Source organism: Tasmannia lanceolata, unplaced genomic scaffold (assembly GCF_043159265.1).
Source record: "Tasmannia lanceolata isolate RefF3 unplaced genomic scaffold, GAP_Taslan_0.1 ptg000011l, whole genome shotgun sequence".
NCBI lineage: Eukaryota > Viridiplantae > Streptophyta > Magnoliopsida > Canellales > Winteraceae > Tasmannia > Tasmannia lanceolata.
Window position 1 is genome coordinate 22177150 of NW_027518688.1, and position 16906 is coordinate 22194055.

Here is a 16906-nt window from a genome sequence, read left to right on the forward strand (position 1 = left end):
GATGAACACCGAGATTTTACATGTTTAGGTCAAGATGTCCACAGGCAAGAGCATGATCTTCCTCTATGAGAAAACAAAATTACAAGGATTACGTTAGATTAACCCAAACTCGCAAACCACGATTATTTTTCTTGCTTCTCAACCAAGACCGTACACAAGAACCCCAAGAACGAAAAAAAACAAGACGAAGTACTTCTCTCTCATTTTCCCCCTTTCTCTCTTTCTGTCCCTCCCTTCTCTTTTCATCGGGCACTTCACAAAGCCACCACAGGACTTTTTCCATACCCTTGGTTGTCTCAAACAAGGGTTTTATATGAAAGGTTTTTTCATAAAAAAAAAAAAAAACTAAAGAAAGAGAGTTTCCTGTTTTGGCTTCTCAAGTGAAAGATAACAAGGCAACTTTCCCAACAAAATGATTTCCTTCAGGTACATTGGATTCTTAAGTATAGGAAAGAGAAGAGATTGCATGGTGTAGTTGGGAGAGGAGAGAAATGGATGGGAGACATTGCAGAGAAGAGACCGGCATGCGATTCTCACAAGAAGCTCTGTTGTTTGTATTCTCAAAGGAAAGAATGGGTGGTTATATATTGCTTCAAGAACTATTGTAGTAGAAGTAGTAGGAGGAGGAGAGAGAGAGAGAGAAAGAGAGCATTCTCATGTAGAATATCTGCCGAGCTCGAGAGAGAGAGAGAGAGAGAGTGTGTGTGTGTGACAGCATTCTCATGTAGAATATCTGCCAAGCTCGAGCTTCAAAAATGATTTTCAGACAGTGTGTTTAAAGGAAAGGATAAATTTGTCATTTCACAATAAATCGTTAGAGAGGTACCGCTCCTTTTAGCACGTTGCTGAAAAACATGTAAAATAGACTATCCAGTCATAAGTAGTCCTACATTTTCGTGAAGACCTTGAATTTAGGGAAGCCTATGAATGTCTGCCACGTGGAATAATTTTTTACTATAAAGACTTTTCCAATAGAGAAACATGTATAACCATGCAATCATTGGTTATTTTACCCCCCTTAGATACTTACCAATAGCCGGAGTTAAACAGTCACAATTACTATGTAGTTCTAACCGTGGGATCAACATCAAAATCGACGGCCATGATGCCACGAGAATCAATGCATTGATAAGAATCCTCACCCCAAGCTCAGTCTCACAACATTCAACTCTCTTTCTCCTCTCTTTCTCTCTAATGGAGTATAACAGGAAAACCATGGAATATCTTGCATACCCACAAAACTTTTCCTTTGAAAATAGCTCTAAACCTGATTTTGGAGGTGGGTTTCCCTTTGAAGCCCCTTCTTCAAAAGGTTTGCATGATCTTTATCAGTTTGATCAGCTCCCCATTGAGGGCCTGTCATCAACCTTGAACTTTGGGGCCTCGATGACTCCACAAATCGATCCTTATGAAGCTTTTCCAAATGGGGATTTGCCGAGATTATCTGATGATTCCATTATTAATGGGATTATGGAGATATTCGAAAATAGTAGTGTCACAAATCATCCAGAGAAAACTATGGAAAGGATTGAGCAGGATCATAACCAGATCATGAATTTTCAAAATGTGGAGCAGATGGGTTTCGGATTACCCGATGAAATTCCATTCAAAAATGGTAACAATGGATTTTATGTAGAGATGGATGTGAACAAAAATAGCATGCCAGAGAATAGGATTTGTCAAAGTCCTAAAAGATCCAATTTTATCAGAGGGCAATGGACAATGGATGAAGATAGGTGAGAAGATTTTTTTTTATTTTTTTATGGGTGTTTTTATTTAAGGGTTTTCAGCCTTATGATTTCATTTCTACGATTCAAGGGTTTTCATCCTTATGATTTCAGTTCTACGATTCATTTTCTATAATTGTTGTGTTGATCCAGACATTTATTTTCGATCTTATGTTTACTTGTGTTTCTTTTAGGATTAATTATTAAAAAAAATAGGATTTATAAATAATATTTGTTTTTAAGCAAATATTTGATATCATTGTTTGATTTTTCTGTTCATTAATCATTTTTATTGGTGAATGTAGATATCTAATTCATTTGGTACACCGTTTTGGGGCTGGCAAATGGTCTCGTATTGCTCAGATGTTCGATGCGAGAGTAGGAAAGCAATGCAGAGAAAGATGGTACAACCATCTAAGGCCTAACATCAAGGTATTTCCGTTCTCTTTCCCATCTTTTTCTTCCCTTCTGTCATTGATATATTGTTAATTTCTTATTGAATTCATTGAACAGATCATCCATTTTATTCCGTCAGTACAAGCACACACATATCTTTAAAGCAGAATAGAAAAGGCTATTTTTTTCTTTTTTTGATAAAACTAATATATATATATAAATTAAGATAAAGCATTAATGCATGAGATAGGATTTCTGGCCTACAAACTTGCATTTGTGTGAATAATTATACAACCCAAGCCACGTGTTAGCATAAATGCATGTATCTCCAATTTTAGCATGTACCGTCATATATTCGATAATTACGTGTAAGTATAAGGAGGGAATCCGGTCCAATGCGAATATTTCGACTCTCATACATTTATTATAAACGTATGTATAATGTACACGGATTTTTTGTTTTGCTAGAGAAATTCGACGCCATTTGGAAAGTAAACCTTGCTTGTGGTTTGTAATGCAGAAACAGATGTGAGCCATTTCTTTTTGAATAAATAGAGCCAATTATAGATATATGTGTATCCATACATACATACATACATACATACATACATATGTATGAATTAATATAGTTATTATTATTATTATAGGGGATTCGCTAGGGACCATCGCAGTAGGCATTTCGCAGGCCAGCTGCTGCATTAGAGAGCAGCCATCCTTTACAACTGATTTTGTCTTATTCATTTAATTCATCTGAGGTGGCTTCTCTCTCGTGCAACAACCCACCCATGAAATGCCTTTTAACATGGTCCCTAGTAAATCCCTTATCATAAATTAGTACAAGAAAATTTTCTTGCTCTATAAAGGTCATATCCGCATTTACGAGGATTAATGGACTGGAAACAACTTACAGTAAGCAAATTTTGAATTGTTCATCTTTGAATGTGAAACTTCTTGCTTTTATAAGAAAAATATAGTGCCAATGATTATGTTTAAAGATGGACTTAATAGGAGGTGAAGTTTAAGAAAATGACTTCAAAAGCTATTAAAAAAACAAAAGAAATTGACTAAAAGTAAATAGTAAACTTAAAGTGTGCGTTTGGATTGCGAAAACTGGGAATCGGTATCGGTATCACATTCCAATCCAATTCCCCTTGTAAACAGAATAATAATTCTAATTCTAGTGTTTGTATAAGCACTGAAATTCATCTAGGGAATCAATCGTAATTCCAATTCTAGCATTTGGTATCGCCCAACCCACATCGGAATGGAATCAAATTTTTAATAAATATTTCATAATATAGTAATCAATAAGACTTTTTTTTACTAAAATGTAAAACAGTATATATTACTAAGGCACTGAGACCATAGAAATGTCATTGCTAAGATAACAAAATCAGATCTATTTCAATAATTTCACTCTAATAACAATTTAAAGGCCATACCAATGACTAGGCATTAAAACACACATCATATGCAACAACAACATGCTTGATCATCACATTTTCCATGACTATTGGCATTTTAGTCATTTTTCATGACTAAGGGGTATTCCACTTGGTTTTACCCAATTGGCATATTTTTATCATTTTTATGTCATGGGGGTATTTTAGCCAATTTCCATAATTGGGGGTGTATTGGTCATTATTCATGACTCAATTGCATTCTTGTCACTTTTACTAGATATGGCGTATTTTGATCATTTTTATATAATCGTAGTATTTTAGTCATTTTCCATGACTCGGGAGTATTTTTCTAATTTCTACATAGTATATAGGGGTATTTAAGTTATTTTTCATAACTCATGGACAGTCTGGGCATTTTTACCCAATGTGGGGTATTTTTATCATTTTTATATCATGGGGGTATTTTAGTCATTTTTCATGACTAGTGGTATGCTGGTAATTTTAACTCAATATGGCGTACTTTGATTATTTTATACCATGGTGTTATTTTAGTCATTTTCCATGACCCAGGGTATTCCTGTCATTTTTACCCAATATGTGGTGTTTTGATCATTTTTATGTTATAGGGGTATTTTAGTCATTTTCATGGCTCAAGGGTATTTTTATCATTTTATGTGATATAAGGGGTGTTTCTATCATTTTCCACGACTTGGGGTTATTCTGGTCATTTTTACTTGATACGTGGTATCCAGATCATTTTTATGTCATTTGGGGTATTTTAGTCATTATCCATGACTTGGGTACCTTAGTCATTTTTCATGAATCTAGGGTATTTTGTCAATTTTACACGATATGGAGTATTTTGATCATTTTTATATCATGGAGTGATTTTATTTATTTAGCATAACTTAGTTGTATTTTGATCATTTTTACTCGATATAAGGGTATTTCAGTTATTTTCCATGACTCAAGTGTATTCTAGTCACTATACCCCTATATGGGGGTATTTTGATTATTTTTATGTCACAACTGCATTTTTTTCCACAACTCGGGGATATTTTTGTCATTTTAACCTGATATAAGGGTGGTATTTCGATCATTTTCCATGACAGGGTTATTCTGTCATTTTTACCCGATTGGCATATTTTGATCATTTTTATGTCTTGGGTTATTTTAGTCATATTTCATGTGAATTCGGTCAAGTGCCTTTGGGAGGAGATTTAACGTTGTTGTTTTCTCTCCTTTTTAAGAATTAGAATACCACCCCCTTGAGTGGGAAACAAAAAACACCAAATATTCCCTTATTTTTTTCCAATCAGTCAACATATTCCCGAAAAGTCAAAAACTGAGTCATAAAGGTTTTGTGAAATCTTCTAGGATGTTAATTGGTACAAGTATTGGCGGAGTCAAATATTGTTTCCCATTCTATTTTGCAAACGAAACCAAACGTTGTAATTGCCTAAATTAGAATCGGATACCGTTAACAATTTCCGATTCTAGCAATCCAAACGCACATAAAAAGGTCATAATCTCTTTTGTTAGCCATTTTTTGAAACTTGGATCATTTTCAAGAAAGGCAAACAAACAGCGTGGAAATGTCAGAAGGGATGGAAATGTCATTTCTTAATATAATATTTTAAAATAGGAAAATGATATCCCAACTCCCTTGTGAAGCAGCCGCATCTACTGGAAATGTGGCAGATCTTATCCAAAATATTCAGGGAAAAATAATGGGATATCTTATCCCAAATGACCCAAGCAAGAGGGTTATCAAGAAACCGTTTCACCTTAAGGGTTACGTTCCTTAGTTGTGTTTTGTTTAGCAACTAAAACAAGAGTAGTGTAGGGATTCTATTTTTATTGGATGCTTAAAAATAGTATTTTCATGATATTCATAGTTAGGACTCTTTATAGATAGAATTTTCGTACTCTGTATAAAAAGGAGATAACGGTCTGGAATGGGGACTTTTTTTATGAATAGAACTTCATATGTTTGTTTTATCAAAGTAGCAGCAGCAGCTTCTTCTTATTTGGTTCTCTGTGTTATTGTCTTCACAAAAGCCATTAACTTTGTGCTTGGATTATCACTTTCTTCCTCTTGAGTCTCATTAGTTTGGTATCAAAGCCAAGGTTCAGATTTTTGTGTATGTTGTGCGGAGACAACAACCATGGCAAACAATAACCGTGGGCGCGGTCGAGGTGTTCGGATGGAGGCTCCTCTTCCTGATCGTCAAGCCAACGAAGTTGAGGAATTAAGGAGGCAAGTTCAACAATTCATGGAACGTTTAATACGTTTCGAAACTCTGAGTTGTGACGACGAGTCTCGTCTCGGAGTTCATAATCGTGCTCCGCGGGGTGAGCCGGGTGATAGGGGCTTTTAAGATTGGATGGGTTCTAATCAGCCCTACCGTGATGTGAATATCAAAGTGGATATACCAGATTTTGAAGGGAAGATTCATCCCGATGTGTTCATTGATTGGCTCAACATGGTTGAACAAGTGTTTGATATAAGGAGGTACCGGGTGGTGAAGATTGTGGCTATCAAATTGAAGAAAAATGCTTCGGCTTGGTGGGAACAATTAAAGATCCGTAGAGAAAGATTGGGAAAAGATGAAGAAGGCATTAAAGAAGAATTTTTTTCTGGAAAATTACCTTCAAGACAATTACATGAAGTTGTATAACCTTCGACAGGGAAATCGGACCGTGGATGATTACACGGAGGAGTTCAATTTACTAACAATGCATTGCATTGTGACTAAACCTGAAGAGCAAACTGTAGGCCGCTACTTGGAAGGCTTACAGAAGGAGATTCAGGATGTGGTGATGCTACAACTCTATTGGAGTTACAACGATGCGTAGAAGTTGGCCATTAATGTCGAGAAGCAACACAAGCAGCGATCAAAGCATCCGACAATTTTTGAGCCTGAGATCATGCGTCGAAACCCAGTATCAACTGGAACGGCAACTAATATGGGTCAAAGCTCTAACACTTCCAACAAGCCAAAGAACGGCGGTGGGCCTAAGGGCTTCAAGTGCTCGGATTTCGGCCATATAGCAACAGAGTGCCCAAACTATCGGTATGTTAACTTAGTCGAAGAACTTGACGGGTTGGCCAAAGTGGGTGTTCTAGATGAACAACCGCACTTTGACAACTACAATGATGATGAAGGCGATGAGGTCACATGGAGCAATCACGGTGAGGCACTAGTTATTCGGTGTGCTATGAATACAGCCAAAGTGGAAGAAAGGCCAGATTGGTTGCGGCATAATATTTTCCACAAAAGATGTATGTCGAATGGGAAGATATGTAATCTCATCATTGATAGCGGAAGTTACGAGAACGTGGTGGCACAAAAGATAGTTGACAAGCTCAATCTCAAAACTGAGAGAAAGCCTATGACCTACAAGCCTAATGGTTCAAGAAAGAAATGAGGTACTTGTTAATCAACGTTGTTTAGTTTCCTTTTCAATAGGAAAAAATTATCAAGATGCTCAATGGTGTGATGTGGTGCCGATGGATGCTTGCCACTTGTTGTTGGGTCAACTGTGGCAATACGATCGAAAAGCTATCCATGATGGGTGCAAAAACACTTACACGTTTGTTAAAGAAGGTGTGAAAGTGATTTTGGGTCCATTTAAGGTGGAAAGTATTTTGAAGCCTTCAGAAGGGGAGGGAAGTAACTTTCTATCAATGGCCGAATTTTTGGAGTCAAAAGATAATAATGGAATTTATTTGTTGTTTGTAAAAGAGGCTAACGAAGAGAAGTCGGTTCCACCATTACTTGAGCCTCTGTTGAGGGAATTTTCTGATGTTGTTCCACATGAACTACTGACTGGATTGCCGCCGATAAGGGACATTCAACATCATATAGATCTTATTCCGGGCTCGAGTTTACCCAATAAGGCACCCTATCGAATGAGTCCTAGTGAGCATGAAGAGCTCCATAAGCAAGTTCCCGAGCTTATTGATAAAGGGCTAATTCGAGAGAGCATGAGCCTATGTGCTGTCCCAGCATCACTAACACCAAAGAATGATGGTTCTTGGTGTATGTGTATTGACAGTCAAGTAATTAATAAGATTACGGTCAAATACAGATTTCCTATTCCCCCCTTAGATGATATGTTGGATATGCTCTCGGGATCTACAATCTTTTCTAAGATTGATCTTAGAAGTGGCTACCATTAGATTTGAATTCAACTTGGTGATGAGTGGAAGACTGCTTTTACAACTCGAGATGGATTGTTTGAGTGGTTGGTAATGCTGTTTGGGTTATCAAATGCACCGAGTACTTTTATGCGGTTGATGAATCAAGTCTTCCGACTGTTTATTGGAAAGTTTGTGGTAGTGTACTTTGATGATATCCTGGTGTATAGCAAGGACTCCAATGACCATTTGAATTAGGGCTGCAACCGGGTCGGGTTGGGTCAGGTTTTTCAAAACCCTAGCCCAACCCCAGATCCCATTATCTCGGCCCTGACCCGCCCTGACCCTGAGTCAGGGCCGGAAAACCTCAACCCATTGCCCGCCCTACAGGACTCAGCGTGGCCCTGGCCCGCCCTGATTGGCCCTGATTGGGTCCGGCCGGGCCGTGCTGGCCCTGATTGACCCTAGTGCAAATACCTGTTAAGAGTGCCAAAAATAAAGCAAGCACATATCATATAGAACAAAATGATCAATAAACCGAGAAAGGGAACAAAATAAGACAATATGAATTCAACAACATGATGGGCAACAGAGACAATTAATAATAATAATCTAAAGAAATATCAATCCAAGATAATAGAAAACATTAGCAAAAGAAATATGCACAGATGGTTAAATTCTATAATAGAAAACTTAGGGTCGGATCGGGTCGGGTCGGGTCGACCTGAGGTATTAACCCTTAACCCGACCCGACCCTGAGTCAGGGCCTAAAAAATGAACCCTGACCCGCCCTCAGGGTTGGAAAATCCAACCCAGACCCTGTTCGGGCTCAGTTAGGGACAGGACGGGACAGGGCGGGTCAGGGCTGACAGGGCCAAACTTGCACCCCTAATTTGAATAATCTTCGTCAAGTATTGGAGGGTTTAAGGGAGCAGAAGCTTTATGCTAACATGAAGAAATGCGAGTTCCTAACTGACAGTTTGGTGTTCTTAGGTTATATTGTCTCGGCCGAAGGCATCAAAGTTGATCCGACAAAGGTGGAAGCTATCTTAGAGTGGCCAACACCGCAGTCCATGCATGATATTCATAGTTTCCATGCTTGGCTTCATTTTATCACAGCTTTATACATAATTTCAGTTCACTTATTGCACCTCTTACTGATTGTCTTAAATCTAGTGTGTTCATGTGGACCGAAGAAGCAGAAAAAAGTTTTCAGTTAGTGAAGGAAGCTATGACCAAGGCACCTATTTTAGTGCTTCCAGATTTCAAAAAGTATTCAAAGTTGATTGTGATGCTTCTAGAATGGGTATTGGTTCTATTTTAAGCCAACAAGGAAGACCAATAGCATTTTTTAGTGAGAAGCTCAATGACACGAGGAAAAGGTATTCAACATATGATGTGGAGTTTTATGCGATTGTTCAGGCGTTACGAAAGTGGCAGCAATATTTGTGGCCCAAGGACTTTATTTGATACTCGGGCCATGAGGCGTTGAAGTATATTAATGGGCAACAAAAGCTTACAAGAAGACATGCTAAGTGGGTACAATTTTTGCAGCAATTCAACTTTGTTATTCGACATAAAGCGGGAAGTCAAAATATAGTAGCAAATGCATTGTGTAGAAGAACACTTTTGCTTCACTCTATGGGAGTCACCGTTATTGGTTTCGAGCTTTTGATGGAATTATATGAGAATGATGCAGATTTTGGTCAGATTTGGGAAGCTTGCCAGCATGAACCAAGTGGTGGTTTTTTCATACAAGAAGGTTACTTGTTTAAGGGCAGTAGACTTTGTGCGCTAGATTGTTCGTTAAGGCAAGCCATTATTGCATAACAACAGTGGGGTGGCCTTGGAGGACAATTTGGTCATGATAAAACCATGGTTGTGATTGAAGATAAATTCTATTGGCCAAAATTACGAAGGGATGTCATACGATATGTTCAAAGATGCAGGACGTGTCACACATCAAAGGGTCATTCTCAGAACACGGGTCATTACATGCCTTTACCTGAACCCGATGCTTCATGGGAGGATGTTTCTATGGATTTTGTGTTGGGACTTCCGAGGACCAAGCATGGTAATGATTTTATGCTTGTAGTTGTTGATTGTTTTTCTAAAATGGCTCACTTTGTTGCTTGTAGCAAAACTATGGACGCTAGTCATGTGGTTGAACTATATTATCGTGAGATTGTGAAGTTACATGGTATTCCCAAGACCATTACTTCCGATCGAGATTCAAAATTTATTGGTCACTTTTGGCGTACACTTTGGCGAAAGATGGGTACTAAGTTGCAATTTAGTAGTTGAGTCATCCACAGACGGACGGACAAACTAAAGTTGTTAATCGATCATTGAGAAACTTGTTGAGATCGTTGGTGGGAGAAAATAAGAGAACTTGGAGTGATGTTTTGGCTCAAGCTAAGTTCACTTACAACAAATCAAATAATCGATTAATCGGTATGAGTCCATTTGAAGTGATGTACAATCAGAATCCAAATAGCCCATTGGATTTGGTTCCTTTACCTATGTCAGATCGTTTTAGTAGGGATGCAAATGATATGGCTAAATATATTAAAAAATTGCATGAGTGGGTTCGAAAGAAGCTTAAGGATGAAGTGGTGTACAATCAAAATCCAAATAGCCCATTGGATTTGGTTCCTTTACCTGTGTCAGATCGCTTTAGTAGGGATGCAAATGATATGGTTGAATATATAATTGCATAAGCGGGTTCATAAGAAGCTTAAGGAGAGCATAAGGAGAGCAAAAAATCGGTATGGTGAAAGAGGCTTAAGAAGCGACTGATAAGCATGGAAGGCATGCGGAATTTAAAGAAGGGGATCTTGTTTGGATCAATATCCGGAAAGAGAGGTTTCCAAGGGGTAAGCATGGCAAGTTGAAGGCCGAGCATATGGACCATTTCGTGTGCTCAAGAGTATTGGTGAGAACGCTTATGTGATTGATCTACCTAGCGATATGGGAGTTTCCACAACTTCTAATGTAGCTGATTTGGAAGCATATCATGGAGAACTCCCATATCGCTAGGTAGATCAACCGGGGGAGTCTGATGCAGCCGCATCTACTGGAAACGTGGCAGATCCCATTCCAAAAATTCAGGGAAAAATAAAGGGAGATCTTATCCCAAATAACCCAAGCAAGAGGGTTATTAAGAAACCGTTTCACCTTAAGGATTACGTTCCTTAGTTGTGTTTTCTTTAGCAACTAAAACAACGGTAGTGTAGGGATTCTATTTTTATAGGATGCTTAAAAATAGTATTTTCATGATATTTCATAGTTAGGACTCTTTATAGATAGAATTTTCACTCTGTATAAAAGGTGGAATGGGGACTTTTTTTTAAGAATAGAACTTCATACGCTTCTTTTATCAAAGTAGCAGCAGAAGCTTCTTCTTATTTGGTTCTTTGTGTTATTCTCTTCACAAAAGCCATTAACTTTGTGCATGGATTATTACTTTCTTCCTCTTGAATCTCATTACCTTAGTTTCAATAATGGCACTCTACCCTTTTACTTCACACTTTTTAAATTGGTTGTTAAGAGTATTTTGGGAATTGTAACAACCTTTAAAAGTTTATTAGAAAAGTGTAAAGAAAAGGGTGTGATACCATTATTGAATCAAGACATGGGAATAATTGTCCTCTGTTTGGGATTGGATTGCTTGAAGTGATGTTGGAATCGGGACTTATTCTGATTCCGACTGATTATGGTGTTTGGTTCAAAAAATACAAACGGTTCAGGGGATAGAAATGACACCAAAGTTGCGCCGGCATAGACTCAGAGAGTACTGGAATGAGTAGTCAACAGGGAGGAGACGACCATTGGATTTGTCAGGAACTTACCTCGAAGAACAGTGGTTGTAGTGTTTGGTTGTCAACCTTGTAGAGTGTGGTAGGGGAGTCATTACCAATATATATATATATATATATATATATATATATATATAGAGAGAGAGAGAGAGAGAGAGAGAGAGAGAGAGAGAGGGGGGGGGGGGGGGAGAGAGAGCATGGTTCCCATGAAATCCAAGCAAAATTCCACCTTTTTGTTGATTTTGGCTTGGGTATCATAGGGAGGAGACAGAGGTGACATATCACCATATATGTAATTACTAGCCAGGAGACATTTCTAGAGTCTCCTGGGCTGCCAATGCTATATATTGATGTGGCACCCAGATGCCAAGAAAAACCACTAAGGCCATGTTCGTTTAAGATTATGATAACTGATTGTGAGTGCCAAACTGATTATACGACTCAAATTTAAACGTAAAAATGAGTCCAATAATCGGTTTGCCACTCACAATCGGTTGTCATAATCTTAAACAAACAAGACCTAAGCCATCCTAGCTTTATACAACCAAATACACCCTAATGGTGAAAATGCCGGAATCTGTTTCCCATCCCAAGAGGTGGTATTATTATTATTTTTTTTGTACATTCCATTTCTAAAAGAATCAAAACGAGAATCAGAATATGATGCCTATTTCTAATTAGAGGAATTCTAGACTGAAGTGAATGATGGTGATGTGCAGCCAATGGGGGAGCCTTTCACCGCTTTTTTGCAAGGGCTCCCTTCAGTTTAGACTTCCTCTTCTAATTAATACAAAGGCAGTTTTTGTTTATTTTTCCGTTTTCACCAATTTGTAGTAGAATACTATCCTATGGAAGACACCCATATAAGGAAAGTTGTTTTTGCTTCTGAAGCTTACCAATTGGAGAATGATGTGTATTTCTTCCCATGACTGATGTCCAACTTTGATCAGAATGTTACACTTCAAATAACTACCCTATTTTCACTATCTTGTAGTTTGATTACTTCGAAATATTGTTTATTTTCATTATGGCTGCAGAAAGATACTTGGAGTGAGAAAGAGGACAGGATTCTGATCCAAGCCCATTCAATGCTGGGGAACAAGTGGACTGAAATTGCAAAACGGTTGCCCCAAAGAACTGAAAACTCCGTTAAAAACCACTGGAATGCATGCAAGAGGAGAGGACTTTCATTGCAAAAGCGCGAGAGCACAAGATACCCGAAAACCAGCTTAATTCTACAGGAATACATCAAGAGCTTGAGTTTGAAAACCTCGAAGGACGATCAGGAAAATGCGAAAAACCCAAATAATGAAACCCCGCCGGAGAATATGGGTTCTTCTAGTGACAGCTTAGTCTCTAATGATGATTCCATTGATGTTATGAATTTTCTGGTTGATGACGCTGACATATTAATTCCCGCGAGTAGCAATGTTATGTCGCTGTATGATGAGATGATGATGCCTACTGCTAAGCCTGCTGTGAATGAGACTTCCATGGAAATGAATATGTCGTCTCTCATTCCATGTGAGAACATGAACAAGGACATGGGTGTGATGGAGATGGTTTACCAAAGCAAGAACATGTTCTAAGAAATCTGCTTAGCTTTTTTTTCAGTTATGAAAGCTTAGATGAATTTCAGGTATTTAAAGTGTGAATGAAGAATAAGAGCAAGGTAATGGGAAATGGGTTGGGTTTGAATTTCAACTCTGTAAGTAAGTTTAGGGTTTTATATGATAGAGAAATAGAGAGAATAAGGTTATGTTAGCAAAAACAGTAATTTTCTTATAGAATATCTTACTTTGTTTTCAATATTTGAAATGGGTTATCTTGTTTTTTTATTAACGATTTTGATGTGATTGTTAATTATAGTAGACTCTGAGATCCATGCAAAGCTACGTGGAGAAGTCATCCATGCAGATTGGGATCTGGTGTACATCCAGACTGTTCATCAAATCATGATTTGAGCTTGTTATGTTATAAAATGGTGGGGCATGATATCTTGCAGGCAAGAGTGGGACCATCCTTCCGATTAGCGTTGGATCCTGATCCGGCGGTGATCATTTTGTTCGATTGAAATTTCAGCTGAAATCATGTAAAAATATGATTATAATTTCTTTTCTTTTTTAATTTCCACCAAAATGTCTAAAATTTTTGTGGAAATTTTGTAAATTTCGGTGGAAATCATTACATTTCAGTGGACATTTTTAAAATGCTGGTGCAAATTTTGGATAAAAAAAGGGTAAAGAACGATTTCATATAAATTTTGTTTCAACCTTTGCCGAAACCGAAATTTTTTGGCTAAAACATTTCGACTGGAATTTAAAACCTTGCCAATAATGTAGCCTTCTCTTTCCATTGTACACTCATTTTTTTCACTTAATAGTAAGCATAAAATTTTATGCCCATTTTAGGCGGAAAGAACCGTAGGCAAATCAAACAATGCAAAATGAGTTGCGTTTGGAGAATTGGCAGCCAACAAAGACTGCCGCGTGAATAGTGAAAGGCAGCCAAACAAAGCTAGGAAATAGAAAGTTTGAGTTTAATTTTATACGACGTAAGCCCGTATAGCCCAATTTTTTTCAAAAAGTATCGTACGGCTTACACCATAAGATGATCCAAACCGTCAATTTGATGAGCCACAACGTAAATAGGTTGTGCCCAAAAAAAAAAACCTTTTACATAGGATGATCCCAATCCTCCTATCTATAGAGGTTTTCATGATACAGAGTTCCTATATCATCGGAGGGCTAGGATCATCCTATGGGATATGGAAATGATTTGTTGGGCACAAACTATTTACGTTGTGGCTCATCAAATGGACGGTTTGGATCATCCTATAGTGTAACTTGTAAGCCCATGCATTTACTTTTAATTTCCAACTTTTTGGTGCATCCAAACGGACCTAAGCAACAGATACATGCAAAGTTGAAGGGTGCCTTTTTGCATGATGACAACAACCTTACTGCTGGGCCCCACCTCTAAGGATTAAGACACGTTGAAGTTGGGGGTACCTTTTAGTAATTCTTTCAAAAAAGGCAATAGTGTTGTAAAAGGAATCTGTGAGCTACGCGTCTCCTGCTTTTCTTTTGAATTTTAAGCCGATCTCTACCGTCCGATCATAATATGACCGTTGAGACTCTCCTCTCTCATTCTCGTTCACAAAACAACGAAGCCTCTTCTCTTCCCCACAAAAGCCTCAAACCCAAAAAAAAGTTTCAATAAATTTTCTTCACCCAACACTGCAATTCTCATTTTCTTTAAGAAAATTCTAAAAATTTCCCTCTCATCCATGTATCAAACAAGATCATCTTCCAATCGCCGCCCACCGTTGGCTGAATCTATACAGCGCCCTCGCGCTCCCCGGATTTTATGCTCCAATAGCTCCATCAAAGCTCCATCAGGTAATTTAATAAAAAAAAACATTATGAATTCATCCTTTTCAATCTAAGTCTCACAATGTTTTCAGACTGCAATTGTTGGGTGTTTTTTTCTTAAGTAGATTCCTTGACAAAAACCCAACTATGTTTTTTAAGACTGTAATTTTAGGTTCTTTTTTCATAAAATGCTTCATTACCAAATAGCCAACTAAGTTTTTAAGATGGTTAATGTTGGGTTCTTTTGTTAAGCAGCCTCCCTATGAAAAAAAAACCTAACTATTTTTTCAGGCTCCTAATTGGTGGGTTCTTTTCTTAAGCATCTTCTCTATTTTTTTTTTAAAAAGCTAACTATTGTTTTTGTTTTCACACTCAATATTGCTGGGTTCTTTTCTTAAGCAGCTTCTCTATAAAATAAAAACCCTAACTATTTTTTTTAAACTCCTAATTGTTGGGTTCTTTTGTTAGGCAGCTTCTCTATAATAAAACCCTAACTATTGTGTTTTTTTTTTTTTGCAGACTCCTAATTGTTGGGTGCGTTTGTTGAACAGCTTCTCTATAACAAAACCCTAGTTTTTTTTTTTCAGACTCCTAATTATTGGGCTCTTTTGTCATAGCTTCTCTAACAAAATCCCTAACTATTTTTTATTCAGACTCCTAATTGTTGGGTTCTTTTGTTAAGCAGCTTCTCTATCAAAAACCCTAATTATGTCTTTTTTTTCAGGCTCCTAATTGTTGGGTTCTTTTCTTAAGCAGCTTTTCTATCAAAACCTCACTAATTTTTTCAGATTCTCAACTGTTGGGTTCTTTTGTTAAACAGCTTCTTTAACAAAAACTGAGCTCCAAAACTGCTCATGGGGTCTCGAGGAATCGAAACTTTTGCCAGAATTCCAACCATTTTCTTGCGAATTAGAGGCGCTTGCAAAGATGGTGAAAGACGAATTCGGAAACAACGGGTTTGGCTCTGCGTTTGCAAACACTGAAAGTACTATTTCAAGTCCTTTGTTTGAAAGGGGAAGGCTATATGATGTGTACTCAGCGCGAAGGAATGAGAGACTTAAGAGAAAGATGTTGGAAACAGAGGAGGAGATGAATGTACATGAAAGTGGTGTTTCAACTGTTGAATTTGGGAAGAGGAGGAATGCAAAGAAAATTGATAGCTTGAGAAAATCAGTCCCTGTTAATTTTTCTGTGGGTCGTAGGGAGGGCTTGAGATCTTCTGTGAGACTCAGTAAGGAAAACAAGAAACCCGGTTTGTCGATGAATGGTGAGAGATCTGAAATTGATGGAGATAAGAAGAGGATTGGAGCCCGGACAGGTCGGAAAAGCTGAAACTAGAAATGGATTGTCACTTCTCACCTTACTAAATCTATAGGTTTTATTTTTTGTTGTGAAGGGAAACTGGATTGGATTCATAAGCATTGAAATTCTCATTTTCTTTGTTTTTCAACAGGTGTGCGTAACTGGTATTGTCAGTACTAGTATTTTGTTTCAGTTTATAGTGGGTGTTTTGTAGTTGAATTCAGATGCAAAAACAACATGCTTTCTAGAAAATTATAAGTGAAAGAATGGGATTATATGATGGGTGTCTGTTTCGGTTTTCCATTTTGTCTTTCTAGAGTTTTGTAAGCTCCTCGTAAGTTGTATTATGGAGAGGACAAATAATGCTTGTGTTTCAGGGGTCAAATTTCATTTGCATCAAATGTGTGTTGCCACAAGATGAAGCCAATATTGATTGATGTAAATCCTCTTAATTCTCTTGAAATGACAAAAATATACTTCTGGTTCGGGGATGGGTCGGCGTTATCCGGTTTCCAAAGACCATTATATGTAATCCAAGGGCCCTTTGATTGCCTGAAAAAGGATCAAAAAGTCTAATTCCTTATTCTCTCTTGAAGTGGAAACAATTTACTCTGTTTAGGTGTATCAATTTTCAATTGCATGCTCTTGATAATGTAACTCATGGGTGGGTGTATCAATTTTCAATTGCATGCTCTTGATTATGTAACTCATGGTGGTACAATTGGGCATTGATTGCAGAACA

General features: G+C 37.6%; 1 protein-coding gene across 1 annotated transcript; it reads left to right on the forward strand.

Moving 5' to 3' along the window:
- Nucleotides 1-14657: 14657 nt before the first annotated feature.
- On the forward strand, nt 14658-16444 carry LOC143886266 (uncharacterized). The gene is made up of 2 exons (XM_077390203.1): nt 14658-14889; nt 15683-16444. The coding sequence occupies exons 1-2, from the start codon at nt 14778-14780 to the stop codon at nt 16192-16194; spliced, it is 624 nt and encodes a 207-aa protein (XP_077246318.1). The 5' UTR covers nt 14658-14777; the 3' UTR covers nt 16195-16444.
- The last annotated feature ends 462 nt before the right edge of the window (nt 16445-16906 follow it).

What these genes read in the sequence shown, in the direction of transcription:
- LOC143886266 (XM_077390203.1), top strand. Translation starts at nt 14,778, where the DNA reads ATGTATCAAACAAGATCATCTTCCAATCGCCGCCCACCGTTGGCTGAA. An exon ending in CTCCATCAAAGCTCCATCAG is followed by an intron (nt 14,890 to 15,682) that starts GTAATTTAATAA and finishes TTTGTTAAACAG; the next exon opens with CTTCTTTAACAAAAACTGAG.